This window comes from Acipenser ruthenus, chromosome 9 (genome assembly GCF_902713425.1).
Source record: "Acipenser ruthenus chromosome 9, fAciRut3.2 maternal haplotype, whole genome shotgun sequence".
In the NCBI taxonomy this organism is placed as follows: domain Eukaryota; kingdom Metazoa; phylum Chordata; class Actinopteri; order Acipenseriformes; family Acipenseridae; genus Acipenser; species Acipenser ruthenus.
Genome location: NC_081197.1, coordinates 47158008 through 47179646, shown reverse-complemented (window position 1 = coordinate 47179646; position 21639 = coordinate 47158008). Strand labels below are relative to the sequence as shown.

General features: G+C 37.9%; 1 protein-coding gene across 5 annotated transcripts in view; it reads left to right on the top strand.

Moving 5' to 3' along the window:
- LOC117406087 (rho GTPase-activating protein 6-like) overlaps window positions 1-21343 on the top strand; it is a 173656-nt gene extending 152313 nt beyond the window's left edge. For 3 of the 5 annotated variants that reach the window (XM_034009846.3, XM_034009848.3, XM_059030128.1), the window contains exons 4-13: window positions 230-486; window positions 3037-3232; window positions 3347-3402; window positions 5133-5283; window positions 5422-5570; window positions 6991-7170; window positions 9869-9966; window positions 11922-12181; window positions 17469-17549; window positions 18089-21343. In XM_034009846.3, coding sequence (XP_033865737.3) covers window positions 230-486; window positions 3037-3232; window positions 3347-3402; window positions 5133-5283; window positions 5422-5570; window positions 6991-7170; window positions 9869-9966; window positions 11922-12181; window positions 17469-17549; window positions 18089-18846 — 2186 coding nt within the window. In that variant the 3' untranslated portion in view covers window positions 18847-21343. Of the gene's footprint in view, window positions 1-229; window positions 487-3036; window positions 3233-3346; window positions 3403-5132; window positions 5284-5421; window positions 5571-6990; window positions 7171-9868; window positions 9967-11921; window positions 12182-12354; window positions 12419-17468; window positions 17550-18088 lie in introns of all 5 variants that reach the window. The other 2 variants (XM_059030129.1, XM_059030126.1) reach the window with 2 other exon arrangements.
- The last annotated feature ends 296 nt before the right edge of the window (window positions 21344-21639 follow it).

Here is a 21639-nt window from a genome sequence, read left to right as displayed (position 1 = left end):
TTGCTTTACCTGGTGTTCCTCCAAGTACATGTACTGGTACAGTTGCCTTATACAGTAATGGAACCATAGCCCAACACCCTATTTACTATAAAAGCAATTGGATTACAAATTTCTATGTGGGTCAAATTGACTGTGATCACTCAGATTTGCCTACTGTGCCAGCTACCCTAGCTTTGTTTTGCATAACATTCTTTGTTACAGTTTACCCCTTGCTCTTGTGTTTTAACAGAATTTGTGCCTCAAGCTTTTGGCATGCCGCTGTCCCAGGTGATAACCAATGACAGGACCCACAAACAAAAACAGGACTCCCAGAAAGAAGAACAGAAAGAATCCCCTGATCTGGTGACCTCCATCTTACAGTTTGGATTGAAAAGGCAAAACAAAGAACTCTCAAGCAGTAACTCATCTCTCAGCTCCACATCGGAAACGCCTAACGAGTCCACCTCGCCTAATACACCTGAGGCAGCCCCTCGGACACGCAGACGGGTAGGTGGTTAGTCACACAGTAGTTGTATTACATATTGTTATTTGACTGCTCCACCTACATTATGTTGCATCTGTGCACTGTGGAAGGTTGTCCAAGGGGTCTTTTTTTGTAAAACAATGCATACGGTATATTTATTGTATGAAAAGTGGTCTTTATCTGTTGAGTGGAGAGACATGCCTTGTGATACTTACAGACAATATTGACTTTGCACTCTTACCATAAGGTGTTGATTTGACCTCTTCTGAACTAATAATAGATCTGGAATCATTGCCTCTGAGCAAACAGATCTCAGAGGAAAGGATTCTGGCTTAGAAGAGGTCTTACAATGCAGAATCAGTTACTGTTCACCTCAAATTAAAAATTGGATTCAATGCTCCACACTGGTTACAGCTTAGCACGTTGAGGCTGTGCTTCAGGAACATAGATGATTTATACAGAAGAAGTCCTAGTTTATATACCTTGGTACTTGTGAATGAAATGAGACTATATGTCTCTTAAAACAGTTTTCTGTACAAGATATATTCAAAAAAGGATTTTGACTGAACAGCTTGTTTTCTTTTGAGTTATTTAAACATATACCTGAATAGATGTAAAGTATTTCTGTATTTAGATTCAATTTTTCAGTAACTTGTAAATGCAGTGCTTCCTTTTTCAGAACGGTAACTAAATGTGGTAACGCATTATAGTTTATGTAAAAAAATAACACACTTTGAAGTCACTTTTAGTTACACATAAAAAGAAGGACAATGCGTACCATGGAAATCAGAAATCACTTCAACAGTCAAACCCTACATGTTACATAAACTTGCTGTACTGCACACTTCCTGGGATACTTCCTTCCTTTTGTTACTGCAAGATCCTCCTCCAGTAAAAAGCCAGAGAAGGTTCTGATTGATTTGTCTGTTGCAGTATCAAGAAATGAGGAACGATGCTGTATGATTAGGCCAGCAAGCTGAACTCACCATTGTTGTCTTGATTTGTTTTATTAACTTTCACAGAATATTGTAATGTAAAAAGAAAGTTTTTATGTAAACGTATCCCACAATTCACCTGATAAATCTTCAGAAACAGGAACCCCACTTCCCACTATCACTAATATTTGTCTTTTACCTTGCCCATTCACCATCTGTTCAAGTTTTACACCCAGCAACAAGTGACACTGCATACATATATTCATAAAGTACTTATAATTAGAGCTTTTGTTTTTCTGGTTTTATTAATTGTATTTTTCTGTGCTTATTTGTAGCTATTTTGAGTTTTATGTAAATTGTTTTTTATATACTGTATGAAATTAGTGTTTTCGGTCATTTTTCAAAATGCTTGAGCATTTTTTTTTTCTGTTGAAATATGTATAGTAACTCGCCAGTACTTGCACACTTAAGTTGCACCTTCTTTCCTTTGCTGTCTTCCATAACAAAATCCCTGTGGTCACGTGTACATTCTTCTGGGGTTTTTGTGTGTAGGCATTTTTGTACATTTTGCCACAATTCTATTTCGAATCATCTGTATCTTAACTGTGATACAGCTTTAAATCCCGCTAACCAGCCTCCATCCTTATTGTAATCTTAATTTATATCTCGCAAACGGAGTCTCCAATAGAAATGTAGGAATGTGCTGTCACTCTGTAGTTGGGGCAGGTTTAAAGTATTCAGAAGGAATCAATGATAGATTCTATTTATTATTTATTATGTATTTATTATTATTTTTGTAGTAGGTTTTATTTTTTAATGGGAAAAGGGTAATGTCAACGTCAATTGATTAACCATTTCAACAGTTTTTCTGGTATTTATTTATCTACCAATTTAATTTTTTTGTATCAGGGGTGTTTTGTCGGTTAAAACCAAAAATCAGAAGCCCTACTTACCACACAAACAACTGTAAATTGCGAGAAACATGTATTTTGATTTCTAAAACCAGTGGTCTCAAAACCATATGTTTCCTTAATCTCAGTGCATGGAGCAATGTGAAGTAATAAATCACAAAAAATATCTGCTTGGCAGGTGTGCTTAACACTTGATTACTAGCAGGTTTAGTTACAGTTTTGCATTGACTTGGATAACCTTAGATAATCTGAAATGTGAAAACATATGCCCAAGACTGGTCTGTCTATCAGAGAGCTCAGACAAGATCCTTGCTGCTACACTTATTTTTATTTGGAATACGGAATACACATAAGCCCTGGAAACCATTAAATATAATGCAAGGTGTAGTGCTGGTAGTAATAACACAGGACTTTTTCTTGACTGACTTCAGATGCACCTGCCATATCTGGAGCCTGCTGGTACAGCCCATCTCAGTAAACTGTGTTGGATACAGGCACATTTTAAAGCTATCAAGCTTGTATTTGCACATTCCATCCATTACTACTGACAGCCAAATAACTGCCTAACTATCCACACTCCCACATCTGCTATGCTGGGTATAATTCTCTATCAAGTATAGTGCAGTTATAGGTTGGTCATAGGATAAATGAACTGCTCTTGTTCATATTGTTTTGTTGTCAACGCGTGCACTGCCTCTCTCCCTTATGTTCCTGCTATGTCCTCCAGGGTGGAATGTCTGTGGATTCTATCACAGACCTGGATGACGATCAGTCTCGACTGCTGGAAGCCCTGCAGCTCTCCCTGCCAGCAGAGGCTCAGAGCAAGAAGGAGAAGCAGCGGGACAAGAAGCTCAGCCTCAACCCCATTTACAGACAGGTTCCCAGGCTAGTGGACAGCTGCTGTCAGTATCTGGAGAAATACGGTGTGTAATATTATACCACTTACTTACTTACTTACTTACTTACTTACTTACTTACTTACTGGAACCTGAATCTGAATTCTAAAATCTTTTTTTGTTTGTTTTGTTTTGTTTCAGGTCTTCAGACGGTAGGAATATTCAGAGTAGGAAGTTCAAAAAAGAGAGTGAGACAGGTAACAGTATGCAATAAGGAACGTGATGGGAGATGCTTTTTATTCAACATAACATTATGTGTCAGCAAAATGTCACAATTTGTTATGGTGTGGTTCATATTTCAGTATTTTATAAAGATGTACTTACACTGAAACTAAATTTCTTCGTGAACAGAATGTGTATCCATGTTTTCCATTTGTAAAAGCTAATGGTAGTCCATAGATTTTCAAATGGCAGGAAAAAATATGAGTAAAGAAACAGAAAGAATAATCTATAAATCATTAACATGGTGTGACCTCTTCACAACTCAATTGTAAGACTTTGTATACAAAACAATTCATTTAAATGTGTAATGATGTGTTGTATTGCCTTGAAACGCTGTAAAAAAAAGCTTTCTTCTATGCATCCAACACAGGAAAGTATAATATTAAATTAAGTATGGACGCCATCATAGGTAGAACGGTACCAAAGAATTCCTAACAAGCTTTGGAATAAAGCAAATTCAATCTGAAGCTAATGCAACCCTTGTGTGTTTAGCATCCCCTTGAAAGGGTAAGCCATTTGAAGTACAGTACCTTTAACTTGGTAAAAAGTGCACTGGCTCAAGTCTGGATGCATTACGAGGTCCATAAACATGAAAAAAGTATAGAATCTGGGTAAACCATTGACCAGGTATTTTGACTATTTTCATACACATAGCCAGTACTGTGAAAACATTAGTCCAAATCTCTAGACAAGGTTTTGGACAATGAGAAAAATCCATAACAGTGTAGCAGTGTATATTATCAATGGGTTTTTTGAGGCTATTAAAATAAAATAATATCTAGATAACAACCTATTAAAAGGTAATTACTTTTATACACTTACCTAATGCACTGGGCTTGTTTGAGTTTTTGGGATAGCATTAGTCATGTACAAGCATTCTCAGCTCACTGGAATCTGCATTTACATAAAAAGAAAATATATACCAAGGGTTAACAGAACAGGCAAAGTGTTTTTCAACCTTTTACAACCCCTCCAGGACTTCCCTCTGAGCTGTTTGCTGTCCCTCAGAAATGGCTGTTTGCTGTCATCACCTCATTAAGCTCTTACTGGTGTTTCCCCACCAGAAAGCACAAAAATGAAAGAAATGACAAAAAATGAATTGCGTGCTTAAAGGGCAGAGAAAAAGCCAGTGTCTCTATACTGTACCTTGTCACTGCCTTACACCATTATATTTTACTGCACTCTTTATATTTAGTTAGGGAACAAATTGGAACACAAACACTCAATTTGCAGGTCCCCAGTAATCCACTACTTTTAATGAGTACTCTGTAAAAAAACACTAAGCCACACAGTATATAGATTTACGGAGGATAATTATAACAGGGCTCATATTCATTAATACAGGCGTTGCTATACCTTTATCACAACTGTGGCTTCTACTGTGCTTTACCATGATTTCACATTCTGCTGCTCTAATTCAGTATGCTTTTACCACACAACAATCAACTTGCAAGGGGCCTTGTTAACTCTGGTTTCTTTTTTTATAAGATAAACTGGACTGCAGTCTACACCCTTTCAATCACAACAGGTGTCCAAGTTTCTGAAACTTGTCAACTTCTCTTTCTCATAGCTTTATCTCAGAACTGTGTTCCACAAATGCATAGGAAAACAGCTTAAAGCCACATCATACCAGGCACTTTGGACAATAATCTGAGGACAGTAGGTGTTTGTGCAGCTTTAGGACACAGTGTTGTTTGGTTTCTAGCTCAGAGCGGAGTTTGACAGCGGTGTGGATGTGCTGCTTGATGAGGAGCAGAGTGTTCATGACATCGCCGCCCTGCTGAAGGAATTCCTGAGAGACATTCCTGACCCTCTCCTCACCAGAGAGCTCTACACTGCCTTCATCAACACTGTCTGTGAGTACCTGGTGGCATGGATATGGAGATACTATCCAGTTTCCATATCCATTAACCTAACTGTTGGAATTCGTTACTTGTAACCCTGTGTTTTATTAAAAACTCAGAATGCCAAATGTCTTTTTTTTTTCTCCACAGTGATGGAATTAGATGAGCAGCAAAATGCCTTGCAGCTACTCATCTACCTTCTACCTCCCTGTAACTGTGACACTCTGCACAGACTCCTGAAGTTCCTGTCCACAGTGGCCAGTCACGCTGAAGACTCCTACGACAAGGATGGCCAAGAGGTACACTTGTGTGTGCAAAAACATTTGATATTGTCTGTTCTGTTCCAGCTTCTTGGCACTATAGTTTATAAAACGGGTTTAAAGGACTGTCCATAAGGTCTTTTAGTAGTACTTTAGATTATGGGGCATACATAATTATACAGTAATAACTGAGTAACTACCATAATATCTGGTATTTACATGGAAAAACGGTGTACACTGCAAATGGCCTGTGCTACAGTGTCAATGTGTAATAACATCAGGTAACAAAATATTGATGTTGTTATATAGTGGTTAACATGTAAGAGTAGGTATCTCTGGTAATTATCACAATGTAATTGCAAGGCTATGTATACCTTGTAATGTAAAGTACTTACAGTCTTTTTGGTGTACATTTTTACGGCAATTGGCTCCTTATTTATTTTAGTTTAGCTCTGTGAAATCAGAGATGTTAAATATTAATATATGGTATTTATCTACAGCATTAAAAGTTTTAAATGCACAGAGGGTGTGGACTATCAGTAATGGGTTATCCTTATTTATTGCCAGAAAACACAACCTTTTTGTGTGTTGATAAGATACTGGGTCCATATATATATATATATATATATATATATATATATATATATAATCGTAATGTATAATTAACAACTTAATACCACTTACAAGCCTCTGAATCATTTGTCAATAGATTTTTTATTTCCGGTTTGGCCAGATTGTAGGGATCATTTCTCACTAATGGTGATTTGGAGTAAAAAGCTTGGAGAATCTTTTCATTATTGTCTGATGCATGTGTATGTACTTGTTAATGTGTCATTTATTTATTTTTTATGTTGTATTTGTTTGCTTTATGCTGCTGTGATGTTTGACCAGATTGTCATTGTAAATGAGAATTTTTTTCTCAATCTTCTTTTCTAGTAAAATAAAAGTTAAATGAAAATGAAAAAATCTTGCCCAATATAATGGCTACTTTTACCAGAAAACTATTTCTAACAAACTATATGTAGAACAGTATTGCCTATTTTCTTTTGTTTTTACTAACTGAGATGTTGAAGAAATGAATTCAATTACTGTTGATAGTGTTTGTCTTATTTCTAATAGCAATAACACTATTTTCTTGCAATTTTTAAATTTTAAAAAATGATTTTATTCCTCACAAAAAATGTGCTTTGGCCTTTTCCTTTGCTTTAATACAAAGCCTCTCATGTTTGAATTTTTTTTTTCAAGAATTTACACAAATTGTTGATATTTAACAATCATACAATCTCTTTAACCTTAATTCAGCTGAATATGCAAACAGAGGCACCACTCAGCTGTTTACAGTTTTGAACAAAGACATTTCCAATAAGTTCCAATAATCACACTGTAATTACACAGGCTGAGTGTGTAACTACACATGTCACTACATAATGTTATTTTTTTTTACTACGGTTTGATTTAGATCACTGGGAACAAAATGACATCGCTGAATTTGGCCACAATATTCGGCCCTAACCTCCTGCATAAGCAGAAAAGCACAGACAAAGAGTTCTCAGTGCAGAGCTCGGCTCGGGCCGAGGAGAGCACGGCCATCATTGGAGTCGTTCAGAGGATGATACAGACCTACGAGGCGCTTTTCATGGTGGGTGACGGCTTTTTATTTTCTCCCCAATTTAGAATGTACAAATATGTTGCCTCACTGCAGCAGTTTCCCACAATATCTCAGGAGAACTGAAGGTCAGTGGGCGAAGAAGACAGCTCTTGTTTTGATGGCTTAGTGAGGATTCTGCAGCAGACTGAGCAAAGTTCAGTCCTTCTTAACTGGCTTAACAGTCCATCTCCTACACGATTACACAGAGCGATTCAGTGGCATCCCTTAAGACTTGTGAGGGTGGGTGGTGGTGTCAGGGGCAGTGATGTCATTTTGCTGAGGGAGGGTGGTGGTGTCAGGGGCAGTGATGTCATTTTGCTGAGGGAGGGTGGTGGTGTCGGGGGCAGTGATGTCATTTTGCTGAGGGAGGGTGGTGGTGTCGGGGGCAGTGATGTCATTTTGCTGAGGGAGGGTGGTGGTGTCAGGGGCAGTGATGTCATTTTGCTGAGGGAGGGTGGTGGTGGTGTCAGGGGCAGTGATGTTGTTTGTGAATTTTTTTGAGGGTGTGACCCTGCCAGCTTATTGAATTAGGGGAATGTCAGAGTGTGATTTTGGAGTTTTATGTTGCAGGTACAGGAATGCTATTGAAAGCTTCCTGAAAGCCTCCCACTCCAATTCAAGTAAATTCTACATGGGAACCATTACACACTGCTGTTGTATCTCTAATAATACTTGTATATTTTTTAATCATGTTTCCCTCTATTGGATAAAGGATTTTAGTCTGTGAATTCCATGATAATGAAACTGATGGGGCTTAAAACAAAGCTTAGCTGGAGCCAGCAATAAAGATAAGAGCTTGAACTGGAGCCAGATCTTTTCAGAGCTAACCTAGCTCCAAATTTGTTTTCCTTAAAATGTATTGACAACTTTCTAGGAACTTAATAAATGTAGATTTCTTGGAAATTACCTGTTTAATTGGAGCGCCTGTGTAACCAGACCTTGCTTTTCCTACTCAACACATTGTCAACACTTGTCAATGTGTAGGTCAACCCCCTACTTAGTCTAGCACATCAGATTTGGTCACAGCTGTAATCATTATGGTTCCACTAAGTTTAAATCCTTTTTAAGTCCTTTTATGGGATTTATCACTGTTTTGAGTTTGCTGCATCAAGGAACTAAAGAAGATACCATCCAATTAAAAAGAAACATTGGGCAAAGTGGCATTAATCTGAAACAGCTGGGGCACATTCACTCATACCAGATTCCCCCGTCCAATAACTTATACAGTGGGATCTGCATGTTTCTACCCCTGCGGTGCAGATTACAGTATTCCCCCTGTCACATGGCAGCAATGGTGAATTTTCTGAAAAACTTTGAATTGGCAGTGCTTCATTATTTGTGGCAGGGCAAAATAAAAAACTAACATTAACATAACAGCGGGTTCTTGCATTAAATGCGTTTGGGAGACAAAACCCTAAACAAGAGTGCAGCTACAAAACGTAGACACAAAATCAGTTTTTTTTTTTTTTGTTTTTTTTTTTAGCACAGCGAAAGTTTAATACATTAAAACATTACAATCTGTCCGTCGCCGTGTAATAATGAATGGGAAACAACTGGATTCATATATTTATGAATATATTTGTGTTTTTTTTTTTTGTTTTGTTTAATTTGCTTTGAAATGTGTGTTATTTAAATGTGGCCTAAATTAATAAAAAAATAAAAAACAGTTGGAAGGAAAAGGGTGAAAGAGATTGTTTGTTTGCAGGTCATATACTGTATTGTGCTAAAACTGAGAGAGGTGTGTGAACATGTATTAACCAAAAACTAATGTAGTGGTTCTGAAGTGCTACAAATGTTTAGGGTGTTTTTGAGAAGCTGTTGTGCAGGGCCAGATGAGCAGGGTTGAGCATACAGTACATTCTGAAGTAACTTGCAGTGCTGACAGGAATGCCAGTTTGGTTGGTGGTGGGAGGGAGAAGTGACACTGTTCATTGCAAGTGCCAAATGAAGTGTTTATTGCATGAAAAATAAAAGTAATAAACACATTGGTACAAAAAAACACAAACAAAAAATAAAACATGTATTTAATTTGAGAACCTCTGCATGACATACAACTGATTAGTCAGACTTTAGTTAGGGAGCAGGAGGTGTTTGTATAATCAAAATGTTACTGCCAAAGAAGACAGGGCGCTAGAACCCCCCCCACCCCCCCCACAAAAAAAAACCAAAACGTTATCTTTAAATATATATAAAAAAAGCTGTACTGTACTGTAAACACCAAACGAGAGGGCTGTTAGTGCATTTTCTATCACAGAAGATCATGGCACACAACAAGACAAGTTGCCAGGGGGTTATCTGATCCTTACCAGTAACAATGACAATGAGTTCTGTAGATGTGACAAGCAGTATTAACAGTGGAGAGTTCTTTCAAGTCCTGCCTGTTTTACATTTCTGTCTGCTTTGAAATAGGGCCAGTGTCCTGCTTTAGCCCCGGTGCTGTAGATGCAAGAGGCTTTGCAGATTTATGACAGGTGGCTTAAAGCCAAGGCAACTAACAATTGTAAGTCGCCCTGGATAAGGGCGTCTGCTAAGAAATAAATAATAATAATAATAATAATAATAATAATAATAATAATAATAATAATAATAATAATAATAATAATAATAATAATAATAAAGCATTGCTGCTGTTGGGTTATGCATGATTGCTGTATTTCTTATCAAATGTGCCTCTTTACATTCCTATCAGGTCCCACCCGATCTTCAAAATGAGGTGCTAATGAGCTTATTGGAGACCGACCCAGATATAGTTGACTATCTGCTGCGTAGAAAAGCTTCACAATCATCGTGAGTAAAACATTCTTACTTGGTTTGAAATGCTGGGCCCTATTTAGCTTGTGAGTAACACTTAGCTTGTGAGTTATTTAACTCTTTCCACACTGCAGACCCATATACAGGTTTAACCACACTCAAAACTCAAAACAGCAGACCAATACATTATTCCATTATACCAATATATATATGCAATATATATGCTTTTTTCTATGCTTTTGTATGCTTTTTGTATGCTTTTTTCAGTACACACATACACTATTGAATTATCTCAGGGTAGTCTTTCTGTAAAGTTGCTTAGTGCTGAAAGATTGAAATAATGAACTTGAAACATGAAAAAATGAGTATTATAACAGTTTTGATAATTGGGCCTAATATGGATGAACAGTTTTTTATTTAAATAACTCATGAGCTTTGTGAACAGGACCCCTATGTTTAATATCTGGAAGGTGATGCCTTTTCATGATTGTAGTTCTAGCCTCTAAAAGACAAAACACTTGCACCTCACATTGTTACATCACCTACTGCTAAAATATTTACCATGGATGCAACTAATACTTGCCTTTCAAAACCTTTAAACCTTGAGGTTAGGCATTCTATAGCCATATGCTAATTGATATGATGGATTCAATAGTCACTAAAGCAACCACTTCTTTTGGTGGTACGACAGTCTCAGAGTAGAAGAGCATACTAAATGTTTCTCAAAGTTGGCTACTTTATTGTTTGACATTGTGAATGATAGCTCTTTCAAGCGTTCTGGCTTGGGTGACCACCTTTATACAGCTGCAAAATCTGACACTGCTGCAGGCATAATGTTAATTCCCTGGGGGCTCCCAGTTCAAGCAATGTTAACGTTATGTGCCAAAAGCTTGAGTGGGTAGTGTTTGAAAGTTGGTCTCACTTAATCATTTATGTAGAAAGAAAACTACACTCCAGAAAGCTCATTCACACAAGAGGTTTTCAGACAAACAACAGTTCCAAACCAAGAGAAAATGAGACAGGGATAGATTAGTTCTGTCACGTCACTGTTCCAGTTACCTTAAGCTTACTGTTGGACTTAATGTTTTCATGTATTTCTTTCCAATGTCTACTAGTCTAATGTTGTTATGTACAATAATCAACAAACTATTTTCTAAACAATGTTTAGTATGTATTGCTTTAGGAGAGTGCAGTTCCAATGAATGTCAACGTCATTCTGTTGTATTTTGCTGCCATCTGCTGGCATAACTGCACAAACCACTTTCATCCAAATAACCAATGACAACTAAAGTAAAAATGTTTTGTCACCTTACCAAAGTATCATACTTGTAATGTAAATGTTTTACTAGTGTTCATTTAAGTTTTGAACTGCTTTTAGTTCCATTAACTCCCAAGAACAGAAAGCTATGGAAGTTGTAAATGTAGTTTTCTTTTTTACACAGCAAACCTAAGGTACCCGCTCTCGCCATGTTGCACATAACAAGCTCTCCAACTTCAGTGTTACTGAACATTTTCCCTGCATGAAAAACTAAAGCAAAAATCAGAACCCCCCAAATAAAGCTATTGCTGTTGGTTTCCCCAAAAAAAGGTCACACTTTATTTTAAGGAACTTCTTTAGTTTATTAACTGTTAACAGTTTGCTTACTAAGACGTAAACACATGTTGTTCATGATAATAGTTAGGGAATATATTAATCTATGTATAAACTAAAAAAAAGGAAATAATAAAATAAAACATAATCTCATTTGCTAAACATTGCTACACAAACATATTTAAACATGTTTAAACTCCATTAAACCCCATTCCAGTAATACAGTATGAGCAACTGTGAGTTGATAACCCTGAATCTGATTTGCTGAACAGTTTTAGCTGGCTTTTCTGTTAGTTCATAAATAGGTTGCTACATATCAATTCACCATTCATTATTATTGGATGTACCAATGTTTTACTCGGGTATGTTGGCTTTGTTTGATTGTCATTTTTCTCCATAGATTCCCTGATCTGATGAGGTCAGACGGGCCTTTCACCCTCGGAGAGAGACACTCTTCCACAGACTCGAAAGCATCGAGTGGAGAAGTGTCTCCCTATGACAATAACTCGCCGATACTATCAGAAAGACTACTGTTCCAGAAACAGGAGGACATCAGTCCCAGCTCAGATAAACTCTTCAAGGTCCCTGAGCAGTACACGCTGGTTGGACATTTAAAGTCCAAATCGAAGGACCTGTCTCCTGGGCTGCAGGCTGGGAAAGGTAAGGATATATTTGTACACTTCAAACACTAGATTTGGTGATATACAGGCAAGTGCCTATTACATTTAAGTCATTTTGACTTTTAGATTAAAATAGGTAAGTTTTACAAATCGTTAGGGTACTTCTGTAGATATGTGCCAATGTTTACAAGACTTTGCCATTTTTCATTTCAGCATATTACAAAACATACCAAGAAAATGTCAGTTCGAAGCATTTTAAATAGAATATCTTTTTCAGGTAGGTAAACATGTCTATGCTAACGTTAACAACCAGAAAAAGAGTACATACTGTAGTGTGGTTGATTAAAATCCCACTATAGGCCTCTCAGCTGGTAGTGTTGAAAACAGAGGATTATGTATTGCTAGAAAGGTTAAGGGCCCTGTTCTGATGAAATGAGTGCAATTGCAAATGCAGTGGTTAAAGTCAATGGCGTCTGCCTCGCAGGGAGTGGCTTCTCCAAAAGTGTCATTCTGATGAAATTCAAAACCAAGCACAAGCGCGTTTAGTGGTGCACTGACAGTGCCCAGCCAATCAATGCTGAGTAGGTTGGAGAATCTGCTATCCAATCAGGGCCAGGCAACAAACCCTTTAAGAGACAGCATGCGCTTGCATCACCGCAAGGCTCCATTTTGAATGTAGAAGTGGCGATCATGTCGAGCGGCAGTAGCACAGAGCGAGAGCAACCAGCGCAAGTCAGAACAGTCACTCTCCGAGAGAATACGTAAACCACGCTTCACAACACAGGAGATTGCTATATTAAGAGGTAGAGGCATGTTGGGCAATAATTTATGGCACAGGAAATCGTCCACCTAGAAAGAGAGAAAGCATGAATTAATTTTCTAGTGGGACATGAAGTGCCGCATCATGTTCTTCTCCGAGCTTGTAATCCTCTGGAGCAGCGGTTTTCAAACTGGGGTACGCGTACCACTGGGGATATGCAAGCTCTCGTCAGGGGGTATGCGAGAAAAGTCCTGTAGTGGCAGACAAGGACTTAGCTATCAAATCAACAATGTTGAATCTCCTTTCAATGGTAATACTGGTGTACGTTTAGTTTCTGTTGGGCGAGATTAACTCTATAAACACCCAGCTGGCTAATTTACTTATTTAAATAGCAGGGCGGTGGTTCTGCAGTCTGTGGGCTAAAAAGAAAAACACTCAAAGATTATCATTGTATGATGTTGCTTCTTTTAAAAATGTGTAGTATTTACTAGGTAAGTTTACTTTCTGGAGTTGAAATGCTCAGTGTTAATAGTTTAATCAGTTCAGCTATTATTATTATTTGTTTATTTAGCAGACGCCTTTATCCAAGGCGACTTTCAGTGTTTTATCTATGTTTACGTTTTTAAATAACAGTATTATTGAGTTGAGCAGGCAGCTGGGCCGCCCTTCTTTAGACAGTGAAATCACTCACCTGTTCTGCGCTGGACTTGGAGCGTCACGACTGTTATCTTTACTTGCAATGTTTGTGTTTTTTCATTATTAATTAATTTGTTGAAGAACTCCTTTGTCGTTTGAGTTCATTACCCTACGCCTCCACATCGGTAATTATTAATAAAAGAAAAAGCACAATATTATTATTATTATTATTTAAAACATGGAATCATGGGATAAAAAAAATAAAATCAATCCCTAAATCCTGGGATTGGGAAAAGTGTCTGGAATTGGATTCCCTACTCCAGACCTATTGCGTGTGTTCATATCATACGAGTGCCCATCAACAAGCTTTAATTGTTTTAGAGCTGATTTAACATGAACAGACTACTGCACTAAACACTTTGACATGTAAGCATTTTGCTAAAAGTCATTTTTGACTTCTGATATAAATATCCCCGTTCTACTTTCAACAAATTAGCTTTTTGGAAATATTCACTCAAAAAATGTGCTTATTGGGCTCCCGAGTGGCGCATCCAGTAAAAGCACTCGCTAGAGTGCAGGATGCACTCTATAGCCTGGACGTCGCGAGTTCGAGTCCAGGCTATTCCACAGCCGACCATGGACAGGAGCTCCCAGGGGGCGGCGCTCAATTGGCCGAGCGTCGCCCGGGGGGAGGGAGGGTTAGGTCGGCCAGGGTGTCCTCGGCTCACCGCGCACCAGCGACCCCTGTAGTCTGGCCGGGCGCCTGCGGGCTCGCCTGTAAGCTGCCCAGAGCTGCGTTGTTCTCCGACGCTGTAGCTCTGAGGCGGCTGCACGGTGAGTCTGCAGAGTATAAAGAAGCGGGCGGCTGACGGCACATGCTTCGGAGGACAGCGTGTGTTCATCTTCGCCCCTCCCGAGTCAGCGCAGGGGTGGTAGCGGTGAGCTTAGCTTAAAAATAATTGGGCATTTCAAATTGGGGAGAAAATAATAAAAACTAATTGGCAACGACTAAATTTAAAAAAAAAAGTGCTTATTCTAGCTGGATTAGGTACCGCACAAGACACACATAGCATTTTACATTGTCTCAGCTCAAGTGTTCAACGATAGAATTCGAGTTCAATAAAAATTAATTTTTTACAAAAAGCTTATTGCATAACCTGTTTTTGTACTCTTAATCTGGACTCGTTTCAGCATACTTATTGGAGTCTCGATTTTGAAATAATTTTACATAGATTTTTTAGTTGGTGTTGTCGCACCGTGGTTAACTAATTGTATTTTATTTTGTTCGTTTTTAACAGCAGTTTTCCATTTACAGTATGTAATCTAGTAATTAGAAAAGACCATATTTTTTCCTGTTTTCATAGGTATATTATGACCTTATCTTAGATGAGGGTACGCGGTAGACTAGATTATTTGGAAAGGGGTACAGGGCCTAAAAAGTTTGAAAACCACTGCTCTGGAGTATCAATATAACATCCATTACGTATACAGTCCTTTGAACATACACACCTTCAAAGGACTGTACTGTAGTGTCCCACACATCTGAAACGCATTTTCACTATTCCAAATGTGTGCTCAATGGCACTTTGAGCAGACGTGATGGCTCTGTTATACCTGTGTTCAGCAGGAGTAATGGGATGTGAAACTGGCGTCATGAGCCACCGTTTAAGTGGGCATCCATTGTCACCTATCAACCAGCCGTTCAGACTGCTCAAACAAAGCTGTCAGCTGTGAGTTTGCAAGGATGAACGAGTCATGAGCTGAATCGGGATAGTTTGCATACACATGTGTGATGATGTTGTTTGCATCGCAGACTACTTGCACGTTCACAGAGTGGACACCTTTACGGGTTATGTAAAGGTGACTATTCTGCATAGTTGCTCGTAGCTGCACATGTGTGCAATCAATGACATCAAGGACTTTGGGGAAACCACGCTTAACTAAAAAAACTTTGCTTTGTTTGCTCTTGCAGCTCGTCAGACAGTAGAAATATAATGAATTCCCCTGAGTGCTTCACTAAAGATGCAGTCACACCTTGTACAGCACGACTTATCATACACTGACTGATACCTACAGTTAAAGTTAAAGCTGCCGACACTTTTACAGCTACAGGTAGACTGTTCTATCTCTCACTTTCGTTTTCCAGATCTGCCTGCAGTAAGTGACAGATGTCAGTTACTGTTGGCTTATTTAATCTCAGCTGCTGATGACACTGTCACTCAGAGAGGGTTAAGCAATTGATTCTGTTTCGAGGGACTGTGTTCCTCATTGTTCTGCCACTCCTACGTCTTTCATTCATGAGCACTCTGTAGTACTCCATTGTATCTGCAAAATATATATTTGTTTATTATTAATTTACCAATAATATTGTTTAGTTTCTTACGTTTTGTTGTTTTTTCATCTTAGGTTCTTTTTTTTCTTTTCTTTTACTTTTCTTTCTTTGATTTCCTCTTTGTGCCACTAAACCTGATTTCAGCTGGTCTTAACGCAGTGCTCAATTGTCTATTTGGGACCTCATTGCGCTGTCATGAGAATAGCTTCAGCGATGCCCCAAAATTCATGCCAACCCATGGCAATGGAGCAGACGCTCTATAATGGCGCAAGACATGTCTTCAGAATACCATTTCAGCAAAGTGTGTGTTTGGTTTTTTTTACGTCGTCGCTTCATTTATGTGCCACAGAATCAGGGGGCAAGCGCCGTTCTCACTTGCACTGGCATTTGCACTGTGATCAGAATACAGCCCTAATTCTGGATCATGTTGAAATGTAGCTCATTACTTGGCCAAGAACATCACTTTTCTGGTTGGTTCTTTGACACTTTGTAACAGTGTAACAGTGGTTATGAACTCCAATTCAAGGTGTGGTCATTTATATTTATATTTCCAATATGTTTACAAATAGGCTGTAGTTAAACTCTGGAGTTGCTGAACAGTTACCATTACCCAGTAATGTTCCATACCAGGCTTTGAACTAGTTCTATAAAACTCTTCTACAATCTAACCCTTTCTCTGCTTTTTAAACACAATTGCTGATTGTTTTGTTACATCTATTTATTGCACCTTGTAACACGATTAACATCTGCTGTACAAATGTGCTAGAAGTTTTTTTTTTAATTTTTCATGCGATTTAAGGCCCAAATAACAAAGCTTTGAGGTCTGCTTTCATGACTTTGAAAATTACATTCTTCAAATAACTTATGAGGTATTTTAAGCTTTGTGTATATGGGGAGATGTATACATGTCATGTGGTTTGTGTTAGCCCCATTCCGATGTGTAAATCACCGTAATCTTCTCAATATAACATTCATCCTGTCTAACATGCTTCCCTGCATACCACACATGATATGCACTCCATGTATACTACCCGATAAAAACCACCATAATATACTATATAGAATATTACTATCTGACTTCACTGAGCACCTACCATTTAATGAACAGTCTGTTTAAAACACACAGATATTCTCCCAAAATGTGTAAAATGTTGTGTTATATTTTGAAGAATATGGTAATCTTGATCAGTCCCATTGACTTTAAAATGAAAGTATGTGGAGGATTTTCTTGCCCTTATTACCTGTCAAATACTGTACATTACTGGTGCTATTTTCACAATGAGTAAGAGGGTGTATTCAAACAAGTAACATGTTTCCAGCCCTGATAAGCAAACTGTCCATACAATGCTGTTAACAAAATTCTCACTTGGGGAGATAAATAGCCTTAACTGAAAACACTTTTAAGAAACAATTGGAAAATAACAATTTGGTAAAAGAAGCAGAAGGATTTACTAATGAAAATTAACTGAAATGTAAAAGAAAATCTGATCAAAATGGTTTAAAATGACTCTTTCTAAACATTTCTGTTTAGACAGTTTCTTTTGCCAGACCCGAGAAGCCTAAAATTCCAAACACCAAATGCGGTTGTATTTTCTTCAGATATTTCAGATGACCACACTGATATTTGGGGCGCCTGGCATTCAACACTGAAACCAGGTTCGAGAGATCAAGGCATGACAGGTACAGGTGTTTGCGGTTACATTTTGTTGACAGCATTGCAAATGTGTTTGTTAAAAAAAGGAATAAATACATTTGTAAAGTACACTGTTCATTAAGCTTTGTAATGACACTACAATATTGTAGAGGAATGTTTGTATTTAAAACACCCAAGTCTAAAATGAAAGTGCCGTAATTGTTTCAACTATTGTTGAAACAGCTGTTCAACTGCTATAGTTTATTTAGTTTTTATATTACATTATTGTTTTATTGTATCCTCCATACAAAGCATCTATGCAAAGCTAATTGTGCTGTACACTGGGCAATGCTCTTGTGTCAACACTGTAAAAGTGAGTGTTCTTGTGTCAACACTGTAAAAGTGAGTGCTCTTGTATCAACACTATAAAACCTATTGGAACAGTGTATAATACTGCATAAAGTTATAACAAATATGTGTACCTTTTATACATGCATATCTGACAACATGGTTTTCATTCATCTATATTGTAGCAATTGTAATTAAGAGAAAAAACACAACTTATATGTCTTTTTTATTGTCTTAGGCTCCCCTGGGAACATATATGAATGCAGTTCGTCACAAGACGTTTCCTACCATTCTCATGGTAGTCTGACTTCTGAGTGGCTAGAAGGCCATGACTCAACTTCACTCCTCGTGGACAATGGGAAGCAGCCAGTCAGGCGCACTCAAACCACAGCAGGAGTCCAGGAATGCCGATCTCATCCTCCAGTTACCAGGGCCTGCAGCAGCCCCCAGGTGGAGAGAAGCAGAATGCATTTCCAACTGAGTTCAGACAATTTATACTCGAGGCCCGAGGGACATTCAGCTTCAAGCAGTGCCGAGGACATTCCCCAGAGGAACCTCAACCCAGCCTGTTTGTTGCAGAGCAAACCCAAGCCAGGTTATACCAAGCACTGGGACAGCAGCAGGAATGAAAACAGACCTCCACCACCTTACCCAGGCCCCTCGAGGCAAAGCTCAGCAGGTACGCAACAGCAGCAACAGCCCGTTTCTCCAGCACTGCAGGCTGTGAAAAGACTTCCCAAGTATGAGAAAAGCCCTACGCTTATCAAGGCCTCAGGCCTAAAGGTTGCATCCACAGAGCAGCCTAGGCTTAATGTGGAACAGATGCCACCCATTTCCAAGAACGAGGTAAACAAAGCCTACTGTAGTCAGACAGACAGCCAGAACAACAGGAACATTGGGGAACAGGACTGGCAGGAGTGGCAGAGAGAGCGGTGGCAGATCTGGGAGCTCTTGTCTGCTGACAATGCAGATTCACTGCCAGAAACTCTTGTATGAACTCTGCTCAAGCTGCACAGTATTATTCTGTCACTTTATTTAAAAGAAGACACATTAGGGAAATTCAGTCTATGAAAATGTCTATATATAACCATTTTCCCTTTTACAAATTTAAAACATTGCCACTGTCTTTTTAAAACTTTTTGTTTTTTGTTGACGAAAAAATGACTTTGCAACTCTTTCCTTTTCCAGTGTATGGCAAATTGTTGTTTAGAGACACATTTCTGATTTCTTCACAGATTTTCAAGAAATATGCACAGGTATACTGTAGCATTTTAACATGATACTTTTTTTTTTTTTTTTACATCAGATTCAGTTATTGATTTCTATAACTACTAAAGTCTTTGAGTACAGGTGATTCCCAACATCCAGGTCACTAGAAATGGGCTGGAACTTCACCCTTTTCTTTTAATTAGTTTGTATTTTATTTGCAATAAATGTCCCTCCGTAGATCAGACAAAATGTATTGTAAACTGTACTATATATAATATCTGCGTAATTTGATGGGGACTGCTTGAAGGTACATGTGTAAAGTGCATAGAGCTAACAAAATAATTCCAGTAAAACTTACATGTTACTCACTGTCACTTCATATGTCTCCCATTTCCTGGATAAAAAAATGGACACGTTATGGTACAGGGGTAGCCAGGGCCAGCATTGCAGCATTCTAAAAATGTTGCAAGGTTGCAGTCCTGTTTTATCTGACCAGCTTTGAATCAGCTGCACATTATTAGTGAAAACAAAAAAAAACCCTTAACAAGGTGGCAGCTGCAAATTGCAGGCAGGAAGTCAGGATTTTTTTTATAACACAAGTTGCATTAAATGTTATTTTATTTTGGCTTTTGCTGAATCACGTCGCAAATTGAATGTAGATCTTTGGATAATAGCCTACTCTTCCCTTTAATGTCACCTTATTTTATTTTCCCAATGTACAGTATACACATTGCAGGATATGCCAACTGTCCACAGTCATGTATCAAATTTCTGGAAGGAGAATTGGCCCACTAATCATCACATCATATCCAAGCGCCATAAACTCTGTGTGGTTTGCATTCATGTCGCTTCTTTTTGTTTGGCCTCCAGTCATGCAAGACCAAACAGGGAGACAGACGTTTTTAGAGCCTGGAGGAAGGGCTACCCTCAGCCATGGATTCTCTCCTACCAGTGATTAGGGTTTTTTTCCTTAGCTGAGTGCGGTTCGTATTTAGTTTCTGCAGGGTGCGTGTCAGGCCGGAGCAACCGGGTTCTCCCTCGGTGCGTTTCATAAGCGGGGGGTAGGCCCGTGTTTCACCTGCTAACTTTTCATTCACCCTTTTCCTATTTTTGGGGGTAACACCACTGCCGTTGTAGCATTAACCATTCATCATTTTCTTTTTCCAGTAGTGGTTTGGCGGCTTTGTCTTTTGGGGGGAGGTGGCCCTACGAGCCACTTCCTATCCGCGGCACTAGACTACATGATGTCATCATGTTTTCGCTAGTCGGCCAACATTATGGATAGCTGAGCACCCACAGACAAGGTCTCCAGGCAAATTCCTTATCATCATTAATTTATCTGTCCAATTGCAATTTAAATCATCCATATTGCATAATGATGAATGGGAAGCAAATGGATTCATATATATTTTTATATAAGGTTTTTTTTGTTTTTGTTTTGTTTTCATTGGCATTAGATGTAATATTTATTAATGTTGAATGTGGCAGTGTTGAAAGGCAGCGTTTTATACTCAAACCAGTAAATTAACAGTGGTATATTAACATATTATCAGCGACCATGCCTTATTAAAATTACCAAATATGGTAGCAGAAAACAATATTAAACTTTTATAAATTTTGCATCATTAACAGATGTTGAAATAACAACAAACGTTTCGAAACCCTTCCCTGTGGTTTTGTTTTTGTTTTTTAACACTGATATTTATGAATTGCTTCTGCCCACTCACATCAGAAAGTGAATTTACATGCAAGCTTTGATATAACCCTTCTTTTTACCAACGCCATTTATTTCAACCCTGCAGTTTACCTGCACACTAGTGATTCGTGCGAGGGTGTTCTCGGTACGATTACATGTCAAATGATTGTGTCAAATGGTGTTTCAGCTTGGAGTCAAATTTGAAACGAATCTGACATTCATCCTTTTTTGTTTTAGTATTGTTAAAAATGTCGCCAAATATAAACATAAAACATTTGACAATTATTTGTATTGCAACGTTTTATTCCTACCCTACACAGACTGCCAGATTTATGAGCAGAAACATAATTTGACATATTAATGTAACTTAACCTACCTGACTTTTTATGTTCTTTATACATTTGCCAGTGCCTTTATACACCTGGCTATTCTATAAATGAACTTGGTCATTTTATATACTGACCCATCAGTGATTATTTTATAAATTGACCTATGAGCTGTTAATAACATTTACCAGTTATTTTAAACATTTTACAATAATATATTTTCAGAAATACAGAATGTTGTAAATGTATGTTTGTCCTATATATATATATATATATATATATATATATATATATATATATATAACTATTCTAACTATAAACTGCTAATATCTAATACGATATATGTGTAAAATATTAATATATATTTGCGGGTACCTTCAAACTTTCTAGTTTGCTGTTTTTTAAAAAGATAATTGAAGAAAAAACAGAAGACACACATGTGAATGTATGCCACTGTAGCTAAAGTGCTTGAATTTGATGAGTCCGTTCACACTTCTGGATGGGGAATGGCATGCTTATGTTGTTTCTTTTACATAATTTTTAAATTAAATTAGGTTA